The 14133-nt window shown below is 46.7% G+C and overlaps 1 protein-coding gene across 1 annotated transcript in view; it reads left to right on the top strand.

Annotated features, from left to right (window-relative positions):
- DSTYK (dual serine/threonine and tyrosine protein kinase) overlaps positions 1-14133 on the top strand; it is a 49375-nt gene that overhangs the window by 17617 nt on the left and 17625 nt on the right. Inside the window, exons 2-3 of the mRNA XM_043569256.1 lie at positions 333-718; positions 11501-12170. Coding sequence (XP_043425191.1) covers positions 333-718; positions 11501-12170 — 1056 coding nt within the window. The remainder of the gene's footprint in view (positions 1-332; positions 719-11500; positions 12171-14133) is intronic.

Genomic DNA, 14133 nt, shown 5'->3' with positions numbered 1-14133 from the left:
TCCTTTCTGGCTCTGTCATGTCAGTGATCTTGTGATTGTGGTTGAGTCCTTGCATACTCCTTGGCCCTCCACTGGATGTAAAAGGAAGCACTGCCATCTTTCTAGGTAGAGACACCTGCTCTGGGGACAAACCACGGAGGGGACTTCTGTTTGATATTTGAGGAGCCTGTTCTGATTGAGATGTTTTCCTGATGTCTTGTCCAACCAAGGGCTTCTGAGATACTTCTTCCCTAGGGCCCGGCCGTCCTGACTGGGTCTCTGTGCGAGTCTCTGTCTACCCCTCCTCACTGTCTCTCTGTACTCTCCTTCTCCCCCTCCCCCTCCCCAACCAGGCCAGCTGAGCTGCATTGCCTTTCCAGCTAAGGAAGAGAAGTACCTCCAGCAGATTGTGGACTGCCTGCCCTGCATCTTGATCCTCGGCCAGGACTGTAATGTCAAGTGTCAGCTGTTGAACCTGCTGCTGGGGGTGCGGGTGCTTCCCGCCAGGCTGGGCAGCGAGGAGAACTGTAAGCTTCGGCGCCTCCGCTTCACCTATGGGACTCAGACTCGGGTCAGCCTGGCACTCCCGGGCCAGTACGAACTAGTGCACACGCTGGTTGCTCACCAGGGCAACTGGGAGACCATCCCCGAGGAGGACCTGGAGGTCCAAGAGGACGGTGAGGACGCCGCCCATGTTTTAGCCGAACTGGAGGTGACGATGCACCATGCCCTCTTACAGGTACCCGTCTCGTATTCCTTCAGTTGCGTGCGCGCGCACACACACACACACACACACACACACACACACACACCGGCTTTTCCTGTAGTTGAGCTCTCTCAGAAAGTAGTTTGGCCCTTTATAGTCTGGGCTCTGAGCATCAGCCAATAGAGCACATAACCTGGGAAGTTGAAAGCCAAGGCCACAGCAGTGCCCATCCCTGCCTCTGCTACCCTGCTGCAAGCCCCTGCACAATGTACTTATCTCCTTGCCTCCCTGTCTCCTTTTCTGCCACAGAAGGAATGGGCTACTTGCACCTCAGGCTTTCACAGAATAACCATGGTCAGGGCTAGAAATCCTTTTTTATTTCTCAGCTGGAAGGTGTTGCTAGAATCCCTTTCTAAAAGGAACGATAAGGTAATAGATTATTAATGCTCTTATTAGAGCCGAGGCCAAGTGAAGAATCTTGTGAGTTTTTCCGTAGACCTGGCCATTATGTACTAAGTGGGACAGGCTATGTCTCCTACTTTCTAAGGAACTCCAGAAACCCGAGAACAGGTCTGGCTCAGTGTAAGGAGATATGGAGATCCCGTCACCTGAAGAACGTCTTTGCTTCTCTTTTGAAGTGAACTCCCGAGAGAGAGCTACACCTCTTGCAGCATCTTCCGACAGATCATGTTGACTCTCTGGTATTCCTGTCTCCACTTACGAAGGACTCAGCTCTTGTGCTGGCTTCCTCTGCTACCCTATAGCTAGGACTGGGCTGACTGATTAGACCGAGTGAGGCTCGGCAAAGAAGGTGACTCTGTCAGGGTCAGGAGTGGGTAAGATGAAAAGAATGCAGACCTGCTCAGAACAGAGAGTCTCTTCACGTTGGTCAGCTGTGCCGGAAAGGAAGGGCTAGTCTAGCAGGACTAGGAAATTTGCTGCTTCTTTCTCGTAGCCTCCTTACCTACCCCTGTTCTAAAACGCCTGAACTTCTAGTCAATGAATGAGTCCTTTGGTTGTGACCATGGCCTCTGAGACTCCAGAAGTAGAAAGTGTCATCTCATTTCCTTCCAGAGACCAGATTTCTTGTATCTTGATAAATGCTAGAGGGGCTGTGTGCACAAGCCAGCGTTTTCTCTGAGCTGAGTTTCGGCAGCGGCTTTCCTCTGTTTTCACACGGAGAGCTCGCGATCCTTAGCTCCAGGGTTGCCGAGAGGGTTCTTGGAGGACCCTGATGGTAGCTCTGACGGTAATCCTTGTTTATTGACCGAGGCTGCTCAGTTGACCCGCGAACCTTCTTCACAGTTCACGAATACTTGAGCCATACACAGTCTTTCTGTGATATACTGGCCTGGTCTGGTTCTTTCAGGTTCCAGTGGCTCAGTGGTTTTCAGACTTTCTCAGAATTTCTTAGAATCTCATTCACTGGGGTCACCTGGCTGGCTCAGTCAATAGAGGATGCTACTCTTGATCTTAGGGTTGTGAGTTTGACCCTCACATTGAGTGTAGACATTACTTAAAATATACGTGAAGGATTTCATTCACCGTAAGAAATAACATTTTAGGGGCGCCTGGGTGGTTCAGTCAGTTGGGTGTCCGACTTCGGCTCAGGTCATGATCTCGTGGTTCGTGGGTTCCAGCCCCGCATCTGGCTCTGTGCTGACAGATCAGAGCCTGCAGCCTGCTTCGGATTCTGTCTCCAGCTCTCTCCCCAGCTTGTGCTCTGTCTCTCTGTCTCTAAAATAAATAAACATTAAAAAAAATAATAAAAAAAAGAAATAACATTTTATATCAAGACCTAGTACATATATATGTGTGTGTGTGTATATATATATATATGTATACACGTGTACATATTGACATAAAATTTCATGAAAGAATACTTTTACTTTTTGCAAAACACACTGTTATCTTCTCCTCTATTTGATTTCATCTAGCAAAAATGATGACAGAAACCTACTAAACTTGATGTTGTGAGGTGCTACATTATGACCTGCAGCTTAAAAAATACCGTTAGATGGCTGGTGTAACTGCTGTCGGCTGGGCCGTGATTCTCTTCCTGTTCTTGTCTTTTATTTTTATTTATTTTTTTAATGTTTATTTTTGAGAGAGAGAGAGAGAGAGTGAGCAGGGGAGGGGCAGAGGGAGAGGGAGACACAGAATCCGAAGCAGGTTCCAGGCTCTGAGCTGTCAGCACAAAGCCAGATGTGGGGCTCAACTCACAAACCCTTGAGATCATGACCTGAGCTGAAGTTGGATGCTTAACCGACTGAGCCACCCAGGCGCCCCCCTGTTCTTGCCTTTTAAAAAACAATCTGGGAATGTGAGCAAAGCCATGTGCGGGAGAGGCACGTTCTTTGATTGATTTCTCTGGATCCCTTCATCTTATTGGCTTTAATTTTTAATGCTCATTTACTTTTGTGCCATGAATTGAAGTACTTCAAGCGAGCCCGGGACAGGAAAGTGAGAGCCGTTCCCCAGGTGCACGTCTGAGCGCTCATCTTCCTGAGAAGAGCCCCCCTTGCCCGCCCCCGAGGTGTGCTGAGAACTCAACTGAGGTACCGGCAGAGGAGGCCACTTGGTTGGGAAGTTGAGCCACCAGATCAGCTTCTCTCTCTGCACGACAGAAATACGGATTTTCTTTCTTGAGGAATATTCTTCACCAGTCTTGAGGAATTCTCTAGGCTCTTGTGCTCTGTTTCATGTGGTTTGTGAGGCTTCCTTAGCCAGTGTTTCTCCGGATCTGCTTTCGTCTCCAGTGGTTTTGATGTAGAAATAGCAACGGACCCCAACGGTTCTAAGTTTGGAACCCCTTGATGCTGTGCCTCAGAGAGGCCTTAGTTGCCTTTGTGGAGCTCCGGTCTGCTCCGCCGCTGTGGTCGGGTTCCTGTCTTCATTAAATTCACGGGTCTCAGTGCCGGGAGCTTGCTGCCGGGAGCAGTTCACAGCCACCTTGAAGATTTTTGTGCCAGTGAAAAAGATTTTTTTTTTTGTTTAGCTCCGGTTATTTTTGGGACCAGTGAGTTAGCTCTAAACAGCCCTTTCATTTGGTTTTGCAGAGGGTGATAAAGAAAGGAAGCACTTAGCTCAAGGAAACCAAGATTGAATTAGGGGAAATGAGATGTTCATTTTCAACTGTCAAATTATCAAAGCAGAATTTCCCCCTACGCTTGTATACAATGGTCATTCTTCTAGTATGGTACTTTAAAGCTCTCATAAATTAGCCGTTTTTAGTTTGTTCCAGAATATGCTGACCCACACGGCCCCTTAGTGTTTGGTATTCCCAGCTTTGTAGCTCTGGGTCCCCTGAGATTCCCAGTTCATAATTCAGCAGCAGAGGAACAGAGTCAAGCCGTTAGTTTCTGTAACCTCGTTTAGTGTTAAAACATAGCCCTTTCCAGCTGGCGACATATTTCACCCTTCACCACGCTCACTGGATCTGTCTCCACGTACAGACTCCCCTTCCCCACCCTTCCCCCCTCTCTGGCACGTATACTACCACCTTCTCTTACAAGTCCAGTGGAACATGGGTGTTTGCTTCAGAGTTTCCTCAGTCTGGAGTGTGTGTGTGTATTTTTCCTGTGAACACCTATGAGAAAAGGAGTAGAAAGGAGCTGAAATGATTCAACTTTCTGAGTCTGAGCCGGGACTCCTGCAGCCTGGCTGTGGCGTTTCGCTTACGGTGGCACTTACAGACTGACAGTTATTCTGCTGGCCTGTGTGTCCCCACCCTTTGGATGAATGTACATGTCACCTGGCAGCCAGACTGCCACACGCTGACATGGCCATTGGCTCAGGGTGACGTCTGGTAGGGTTTCTTTCAGGGAACTGAGGTAGACTAATGTTTCTAGGCAAGCTCTAATGAGTTGCAAGTAAACCTTTTTTTTTTTTTTTTTTTTTTTCTCACTACTGTTAACTCTAACCAGTTGGAGTCATAAAGTTTTCTCTTTATAACCCTCAGCCAGCAGCTAGCAATGGGCATAATCTATTAAAAAAATTTTTTTAATGTTTATTTATTTTTGAGAGAGAGAGTGAGCAGGGGAGGGACAGAGAGAGAGAGACACGGAATCTGAAGCAGGCTCCAGGCTCCTAGCAAAATTTCAATGTCCAAATTTACGAAACAGTGTTGCTGGAAAATCAGCTTCTCTCAGATTTTTGTCTAGTCATTGGCGTTTATGATGGTGCCTTATAAGACTCAACTTGTTGTGTGTTGCTTCCCTTTGGTTAGACACCATATCTTCTCCTGAATGTCGTTAGATGGAAAAATAGCAGTGAATTGGTATAAAGTCACAAAGAAAGCCGGGTGAAGGTCCTGAGGGCAAGAAGATACCTTTTAGGACTAGGAGATAGTATGTGGAATTAGGTTAAAAAATGGCCATTCCAAGGCAAAAGACCCAAAGTTGGGGTTACTATGTATGAGGGGGAGAATGATACTCTAGAGAGAGAATTACAGTAAGGAAACCATGATTTTATGGGGCAAAGAGAAAGGAGAACTAAAGTGTCATGTTAATAAAGGGTATCGGAGGTTCAGGCAGATGCGAAAGTATAAGCTCCTTCCAGACTGTGAGCCTGTACTCGTCCTATTTAGCTTGTCTCGTGCCTTTCCCCTACACACGCTGACATACGTAGTGGGCCGTAGCCATCCAACACGTGTGGCTCTCAGCCAAGAGACCCACAGACACCTACTGCAGGTTAACTTACCTGGTAAGGGTACGGGTGGTTTAGAGGCAGGTTGGCTTTTTGTGTTTTTGGGGGTTTTTTTCCATGCTCTTGAAAAAGGAAAAAGAACGGCTTGAGTCTGAGGCTGTGTTTTCTCAGATCACCACCAGCGCTTCATTTGCGGCCTTCCAGGGTTAGCTCTTTGGGAGAAAATCTGCCAGAGATTATAGTCTTCATCTTCCTCTTTCACCTGTTTTCCAGGATCCCGTCTACCTCTTTCTTCGGCCCGGAGGCTTCCCTCTGTGTTTTCACCAAGAGCTCTGCGTGTCTCACTTTGAGTTAAGGATGGTTGGGGTGGGGATTTCAGAGACTCAGAGGCCGAAAGTACTGTCAGCAGACAGTTGGGGTTATTAAAAATACTCTTTTTGACTTCCTTCCTTGGCATCTCAGCTGAGTCCCTGAGGATTGTCTCACGGCAGAGCCTTTGCTTGGTAGGATATACTTTTTAACCCGGGAACTAGGATTGTTAGGGCCCCTAAAGTCACCTTGTCCATCCCTTATCCTTCTTTCAGAACTTCCCCAACGTCAGCCCGGACGGTTCCCGACACACAGTGGACCTTCGTAACTGCTTAAACATGCTCTCTGTAGTCTGTCAGACCTGGATTTACGTGCTGGCCTTGTCAGTTAACTGTGTGGCTGTGCTGGTTCCCTCGTTGGCAAGGGGGGGTGGCGGGGTGACAGTCCGTGTCTTTGAGGACTGGTGTGAGGCCTAAATGAGAGGGTGTGTGTCAGGCACTTAGCACAGTGTCTGGCACACCGTCAGTCCGTCCCCTCCTCCCTGGGTGTCCTAATCAGTGTCCTCGAGAAGAGAATTTCCCTCCCCGTCGGTTACCAGTCCTTTCCCTGACAGCCATGTTGGCACTCCTTCCTCTTGTCCAACCGAAGTCACTCTGGTTCCAGCTTACTTACAGTTATTATCCTGCTCTAGTTAGGGACAAAGTTCTTCATACGTCATTATGAAATACTTCTGTGATGACAGAAGAGAAAGATATTGTTAAAAGGTAAATAATGCAAAAGGTAAAGTTACAAAGTTAGAAGTTAAAGGTTTCCCTTCCTTCTTCTCTCTTCCTCTTGCTGCTACTTTGCCTCTCTGCTTTGATGAATGTAGTGACAAGACAATAAAGCTTCCGATTCCTGTTGTTTATTATTTTAGAGAGAGAGAGAGAGAGAGAGAGAGAGAGAGAGAGAGAGCAAGCCTGAGCAGGGTAGAGGGGCATAGAGAGAGAGAGAGAGAGTCTTAAGCAGGCTTCGAGCTCAGGACAGAGCCTGATGTGGGGCTCAGTCCCACAACCCTGGGATCATGACCTGAGCCAAAAACAAGAGTCAGGCGCTCGACTGACTGAGCCACCCAGGTGCCCCCAGATTCCTGCTTTTATCTGTATCTATGGTACTGGATGTTTGGATCACTGTTGAATACAGCTGCAAGGCAGATGGCACAGAGGCTACTCAGTATATCTTCAGCAAGGCATTTTCTATAATGTAGCAAGGATAGAGAGGTATTTTCCTTAATATGTAATTGACATGTAAGAGTGATCGTTCTTGGAACCGTGTAAAGATGAAGAGGAATCATCCTGTGTGAAAACAAACAGGAAAAGTCTCTCAACAGTCCTGTGAGAATGGTGGGGGAGGAGAACGGATGGTAAAGGTAGGTAGAACACAGGGACAGGGACTGAGGTCGAGGCCACGTCGGTTGCGTACTTCTTTTCTGTGTGATGTGAGCCTGAGGTCAGAACTGTAGAGAAAGCAAAGACATCTGCGACCTACCTGAGTCTATGGCTGTCTTCTGTCTGAACCATCAGTTAATATACTCATCCTCGGCCAGAACTGAGTTTCCGTGATGTGCCATGAACCATAGATTAAGGAGTCTTCCCCAGTAAGAGCCAGTGTTCTTAGGAAGTGGTCAGGCTTCTTCAGTGATTGAGCGATTTCTTCTTGGCATTTAAGATAATGTCATTTTACATCAAAGATAAAACCCAAGAGGTCACTTCTGGTGTTTGCAGGGTAGCAACCTCCTTTCTGTTCATTCTCTTAATGTTGCCAAGAAAATTGATGGTGAATATACCAACTTCTGCAGATTCTGTAGATTTGTGCAGAATGCATTCTACAAGAGAAATCTCTTTAGGAATTCACTGTGACTCACAGTGGGAATTATGGGATACTCTTATGATTCCCTGAGATTCTTTTCCCCTGATCGAGTTAGGAGCAAAATGCTCACTTACTCACTGCTTTATTCTTAGAGTAGAGGCAAACAGCAATTGCAGATAAATGTGTGGGATACGGGTTGAAAGACAGCAGATTTCACACATGATTACTGAAGAGTAGTGAAGGCATCATTTGTTCATCCATCCATTCCACGTTTGTTTATTGGATGCTCACGAAGCGCCAGGCACTGATTGAGGTGCTAGGAAGGAAGACAGCTTCCACGGAACAGCCCGAGATCAGACCTCCCTCTCACATGGCCATAATAGGACCCAGAACAGGTCTGGTTCCTCCTCTCTGTATTAATTATTACTTTTTTCACTCCCTGTCTCCAGGAGACAGTGCTGGCTTCCCTTTTTGTTTATAACTGTCAGGGATGAGTCATCCCTTCACCGTAAGTGTCACAGAATCACATAGCACGTTCTAGACTAGTATGTGCTTCTGCCAGGACGTCAGGCCGCAGCTCTTCTTTGCCTGTCTTCTAGCAGCCACGATGGCGCAGCGAGACCAACGGGACGAGGTTGCTCAGTGGGGAATCGAGGAGCAGGAGCACAGTACTTGGTTTCTATCCATTTTCATTTCATACAACATCTATTTAGGAGCGGACACCTTCTTTCTAGGTGCCAGCGTACCAGGCAGCACCTACCATTAGAAAGCCCAGAATCCATTTAAAAAAAAAAAAAAAAAAGAATTTGCACCTCTGAGCACACAAAGTCAGCACTCTCCTAAGAAGGATTTTGGTTGTGCAGATGGACTCCGTGGCTTTCGGTTTTCTTGCATATACGAAATGGACATTTAAAAAAATTTTTCTTTACGTTTCTTATTTTTGAGAGGCAGAGAAAGACAGAGAGACAGAGCATGAGCAGGAGAGGGTCAGAGAGAGAGGGAGACACAGAATCCAAAGCAGGCTCCAGGCTCCGAGCTGTCAACCCAGGGCCCGACACAGGGCTTGAACTCACGAACCGTGAGATCATGACCCGAGCTGAAGTCAGACACTTAACCGAGTGAGCCACCCAGGCACCCCCAAAATGGACATTTTAAATAGACATTGATTTTAGAATTTTAAGAAAACCCTTGAAATAAGCAAGCAAAGAAAATTATTCCTGAAAGCTTAGAAGACTTTCTAAAGAACTCCTACTTTAGGCTTTCTTCTCATAATATTCCTATAATAAGTGTGATTGGATTATAGCTTTAAAAATGTATATGTTTAAGAAAGGTTTGCAAGTTTAAAATATTTATTTGAAAAAACATATTCACCTATAATTCTCTACCTTATTATAACTTTTCATTCCTTGGGATTCTCTTCTCGTCATTATTAAATTATTATGTATTATAATGCTGGCATTCAGGCAATTATGTCTTCTGCTCTCAGCCTTACAAGTTCTTACCCACTCTTTGAATATGCCCTCACGAAGTGATTCATGCTGTAGCAGTGTGACTCAGGGTAGTGAAAGGGGGTTTGTTTGGAACAGTGGGATGAGTGTCAGACTAGTCTACCAACCAGAAGACATTTCCTGCATTTCGAGGCATAGATGAAACAGCAGATTTCTTTTTGGCCTAGGCTTGGATGGAAAGTAGGTGGATTTTTAGTGTTTGCTCAAATCATAATTGGTGAGATGCTAAAAGTACTTTTAGCTTTAGGGAGTTCACAGCGGCCAGCCAAATAACAGTTACGTGACCCATCTGTGAATTAAACTTACTAGTTATTTACTGGGGAAGATGAGACCTTGTGCTTTTCTGGAGATGGGAGATCCCTCTCTCTCTCTCTCTCTCTCTCTCTCTCTCTCTCTCTCTCTCACACACACACACACACACACACACACACACACAGATACACACACATACACAGACACACACACACACAGAGTACAAGAGACAATAGGCTGGCATTTTCTAGTCCTTTCCTACTTAAAAGGTCCCAGGTTTTTATTTAAAAATGTTTTTCATCAAAAATGCCTGCTGCTCAGTCAGGTAAGGAACGAAAACAGAATATCAATCTGAAAGAAAATAAACAACTGCATATCTTTTACATTTCAAATAAAGTAAATTTGCAACATCTGACAAATGTTAAGGGCACAAATGAGCAGATTCGCGCTGACTTCTTTTATAACTCTGTCAAATGTGCTAGAATTCTATGGAGGATTGATTTGGAACTGCAGATCCCTGAAGACATCAAGAGTTAGTGTGCCTGTAGCGGTGATACGGGCATGAGTCTCCAGGTTGACCCTTAGGTCTGGGATGCCGGGCAGAGTAGACAGTTTCAAAGATAGAGAAAAGCAGCATGTGCAGTGGATGGAAATATATGCTCTTAACTGCCTCAGGATCCTCAGGAAAGAAGCAGAGCACAGGGGCACCTGGGTGGCTCAGTCGGTTAAGTGTCTGACTCTTGATTTCGACTCAGGTCATGATCTCAGGGGTCATGAGTTCGAACCCCGAATTGGACTCTGCTGACACTGGAGCCCGCTTGAGATAGTCTCTCTCCCCTCGCCCCTCCCCCACTCGCACGCACACACATATGTGCGCATGCTGTCTCTTTCTCTCAATATAAATAAGAAAAAAAAAGTAGAACACGAAACAAAAACTGTTGGCTAGGAAAGGACCCGTAGACGTTTGTTTCTAAACCAAAGCCCGTGCTTGAAACTCACTTTAAGATCGTGGGTATATCCGTTATGACTGGGTTCAATCACATGTAACAGACAATCTGAAAAACGGGCTTGCTTAAACAAGATAGAGGTTAATTTTTTTTCCCTCGTGAAAGAAGTCTGAAGCTAGGCTGGTGTGGCGGCTCTGCGGTCACCAGGGACCCAAGCCCCCTGTTTCTTTTTGCTCCATCATCCTCAGTGCTGGCTTCTACCCTCAGGTTTGCCTTAGGGCTGCGGGATGACGTCATCTTGCCACTGGCAAGAAGGCTGAGGCCAGGGAGCGTGCTTCCTGGGAGGGTCAAACCCCCTCTAAAGAGTTCTCCCGAAAGCCCCGCCCCGTTATTGGCCACCTTGTCCGTAAAGACCACTGCCTTCCCAATAATGCAGAAGCTAAATACTGGATAGGCAAACCTTAGTCTTGTCGTACCAAGTGATCATGAGAATGAAGGTATTACCAAGACTTAGGTGGCTAAGACTTTGAGATACCTGCAAACTTTTAGAATAGGACAGTAACAATGTTGGCCAAACCTGGTTTTTTGTTTGCTGCTTGATTGACTCAACAATATTGAGGCCCATGTGTTAGGCACTGGAGTTATAATAGCGAACAAGGTGGACATGGTCCCTGCCCTCAAAGGGTTGACAGGCTAATAGGGAAAATGGGTTTTCAAAAAATAAAGTATAAATGTGTTGAACATTAAGGAAAGGAGAAGTAGAGAGTGCTTGGGATTATGTTCGAGGAAGGACTCTCTAGGGCATGACATGAGTACACAGGCAGATTGGAAGCCTGCTTGGGAGTTGGACTGGGAGTTAGCTGGCTCTGAAAGATTGGGCAAGTGCAATGAGCGAGGACTGGAGTGGGAGGAAAGTTCCAGACGGCCTCACTCCTGAGCTGATAATTTCCACAGCATGTCTTTCTCCTTCCATTATTTGTGTTACGCCTTCATCGGAGGGTATCTATAGGTGTTTCCAAACAACGAGGGAAGCCAGGAACTAAATTCTTTTTTCTGAAGTGGCTAAAGAGACGGCCATCCTTTCTACTGACTGCTTTCTCTCTCTAGACGAGTGCCTGTCTGCACAGGCTGCACCAGGGAGTGTTGGTAACCCAGGAAGGAGTTGGACAAATGATGGGGGCGTACCGAAGTCCCATTGGCCCATCACAGATCTGGACTTTGGTCTCAGTGTGGGACTCAGGGGAGGCAAGGATTGGTTCTGACCCTGAAGTGCTGATATGACCCCCCCCCCCTTCCCCTTCTAGGAAGTGGACATTGTGGTAGCACCGTGCCAAGGCCTCCGGCCTGCAGTGGATGTTCTGGGTGACTTGGTGAACGATTTCTTGCCTGTGATAACCTATGCACTCCACAAAGATGAACTCTCTGAGAGGGATGAGCGAGAGCTTCAGGAAATCCGAAAGTATTTCTCCTTTCCCGTATTCTTTTTCAAAGTGCCGAAGCTGGGCTCGGAGATCATTGCCTCCTCTACCAGAAGACTGGAGAACGAAAGGTCACCGCTCCATCACCAGCTGATTGGCCTGGGCTATCTGAGCAGCAGTCACTGTAACTGTGGGGCTCCTGGCCAAGACACTAAAGCTCAGAGCATGTTGGTGGAACAAAGTGAGAAACTGAGACACTTGAGCACGTTTTCTCACCAGGTGCTACAGACTCGCCTGGTGGATGCGGCCAAGGCCCTGAATCTGGTGCACTGCCGCTCCCTTGACATCTTTATTAACCAGGCCTTTGACATGCAGCGGGACCTGCAGATTACTCCCAAACGTCTGGAGTATACTCGAAAAAAGGAAAATGAGTTGTATGAATCGTTGATGAATATTGCCAACCGAAAGCAGGAGGAAATGAAGGACATGATTGTCGAGACGCTGAACACCATGAAGGAGGAACTTCTGGATGATGCTGCCAACATGGAATTTAAAGGTAGGTCCTAGAGAGCTGGGCGTGGGCTACTGGGACCAGAGGATTCTTTAACCCTTTGCTAACCAGAAATTGAGCCAATTAATTCTGAGGGCCAAAGGAAACTCAGGAGGATCTCATCTACCCAACCGTCATTAGCAGGAGCCCACCTTAAATCATTTAGCCAGAGTGGCCTCCCTTGTTCTCAGAGGCCTTCCTGGAAGATTCTGCTGTCATTCCTTCCCAGGACTGGCAGTCCAGCTTCTGGTAAGTTCATCCTAATAGTGCTCTTTAATCTCCAGTTTGTGTCTGTATCCCCTTGACCTTGATGGAGCTGGAGAAGAGCTCCAATTGGAGAAGAATGTTAGTGGAGAAGAATTCTGGAGAAGAATGTTACTAAGTCCTGCTTTAACCTTGGCTTTAACTTTCGGCATGGCCCATGCTTCCTTATTGGTTCTTTCCGTGTGTGTCGTGATCTCATTTTCTTTCCAGGCTGCTCCCGAAACCCAGCTCAGGAGGATTTCCCAAAGTCCTGTTTTCAGCTTTTCTGGAAGCCCCATTCTTCATGGATGGCTGTTAAGAAAATTGGGCCACGGTGATTGGTCAGGTCTTTTGGGGCTGACGTTTAGGTGCGGCTGACCTTGTATACTGACTGGTCTGTGGACCTCCCTGCAGGAACGTGAGCCCTACCACCTGTTCATTAAAGGGAAGTAGTTTGCAAGTTACCCTTTGGGTTCTCGGTCCCGGCCGTACATCCAAATCTGCTGGGAGGCTCTTTGAAAATATAAGTGTTCGATACCACCGCAGAGCACTGCAGACCTATTAATCAGAATTCCTTTTCTTTTCTTTTTCTTTCTTTCTTTTTTTTTTTTTTCAACGTTTTTTTAAATTTATTTTTGGGACAGAGAGAAACAGAGCATGAACTGGGGAGGGGCAGAGAGAGAGGGAGACACAGCATCTGAAACAGGCTCCAGGCTCTGAGCCATCAGCCCAGAGCCTGACGCGGGGCTCGAACTCACGGACCGCGAGATCGTGACCTGGCTGAAGTCGGACACTTAACCGACTGCGCCACCCAGGCGCCCCTCTTTCTTTATTTTTGAGAGAGCAAGCGTACGTGAAAGGGGAAGGGTCAGAGAGAGAGAGGGAGAGAGGATCCAGGGAGGCTCTGTGCTGTCAGCACAGAGACCGATCAAGGCTCGAACCTATGAAGTGCAGGATCATGACCTGAGTCGAGACGAGAGTCGGACACTTAACTGCCTGAGCCATCCAGGCACCCCAATCAGAATTTCTTATGTGAGAGCTAGCATCAGTTTTTTTTCTTTTCTTTTCCTTTCTTTTCTTTTTCTTTTTCTTTCTCTTTTTCTTTTTTTTTTTCCAGTCTCCCTGCGGATTCTGTACATTGCCATCTTCTTGATGAGGGAACTGAGGCTCAGGCAGGTTAAGTAATTTGCTCCAGGTCACATAGCTACTGAATTTGAATCTAACAGTCTTATTTCTGAGTTAATTTCCATGCTTTCCTGCTTCTTAATCTGTTTCTGGCTGCTGCCGCCACCGTCGTCCTCATAACCGGCTCCCAAGGCTCAGCCTGGTCTCCGGCTCTTTGCTTTCCTTCGTCCTGCATCCGGTCTGCCGCCAGGTCCTGACGAGTCTTCGTCCCTGTTTCATATCTATCTTTGCTTTTCCGCTGCCTCTTCTTTAGTCTGCCTGAACTACTGTTCCCTGTTGCTCCCCCGGACATCTTTCTCTCCTTTCTCCACTTCATCTTTCACGGCTCCCTGTTCCCACAGACTAAGTTTAGACTTATGAGCCTAATGTTAAAGATCTTCCAAAGTCTGACCAACTTTCCTCTTCCTCTTTCCCAGTGTGCACCTTCCTGTAATTTCTATTTCAGTTGGTCTCAACTGCTTGCTGTCCTCTATATGCTTCCTTTACTTTTTCTTTGCTCCTGTTCTGCCCTAAACCCAAAATGTCTTTTATTTGTGAATTT

The sequence above is a fragment of the Prionailurus bengalensis genome, chromosome E4, assembly GCF_016509475.1.
Source record: "Prionailurus bengalensis isolate Pbe53 chromosome E4, Fcat_Pben_1.1_paternal_pri, whole genome shotgun sequence".
In the NCBI taxonomy this organism is placed as follows: domain Eukaryota; kingdom Metazoa; phylum Chordata; class Mammalia; order Carnivora; family Felidae; genus Prionailurus; species Prionailurus bengalensis.
Note: the sequence above shows the minus strand (reverse complement) of the source record. Positions and strands in the feature narration are given on the sequence as shown.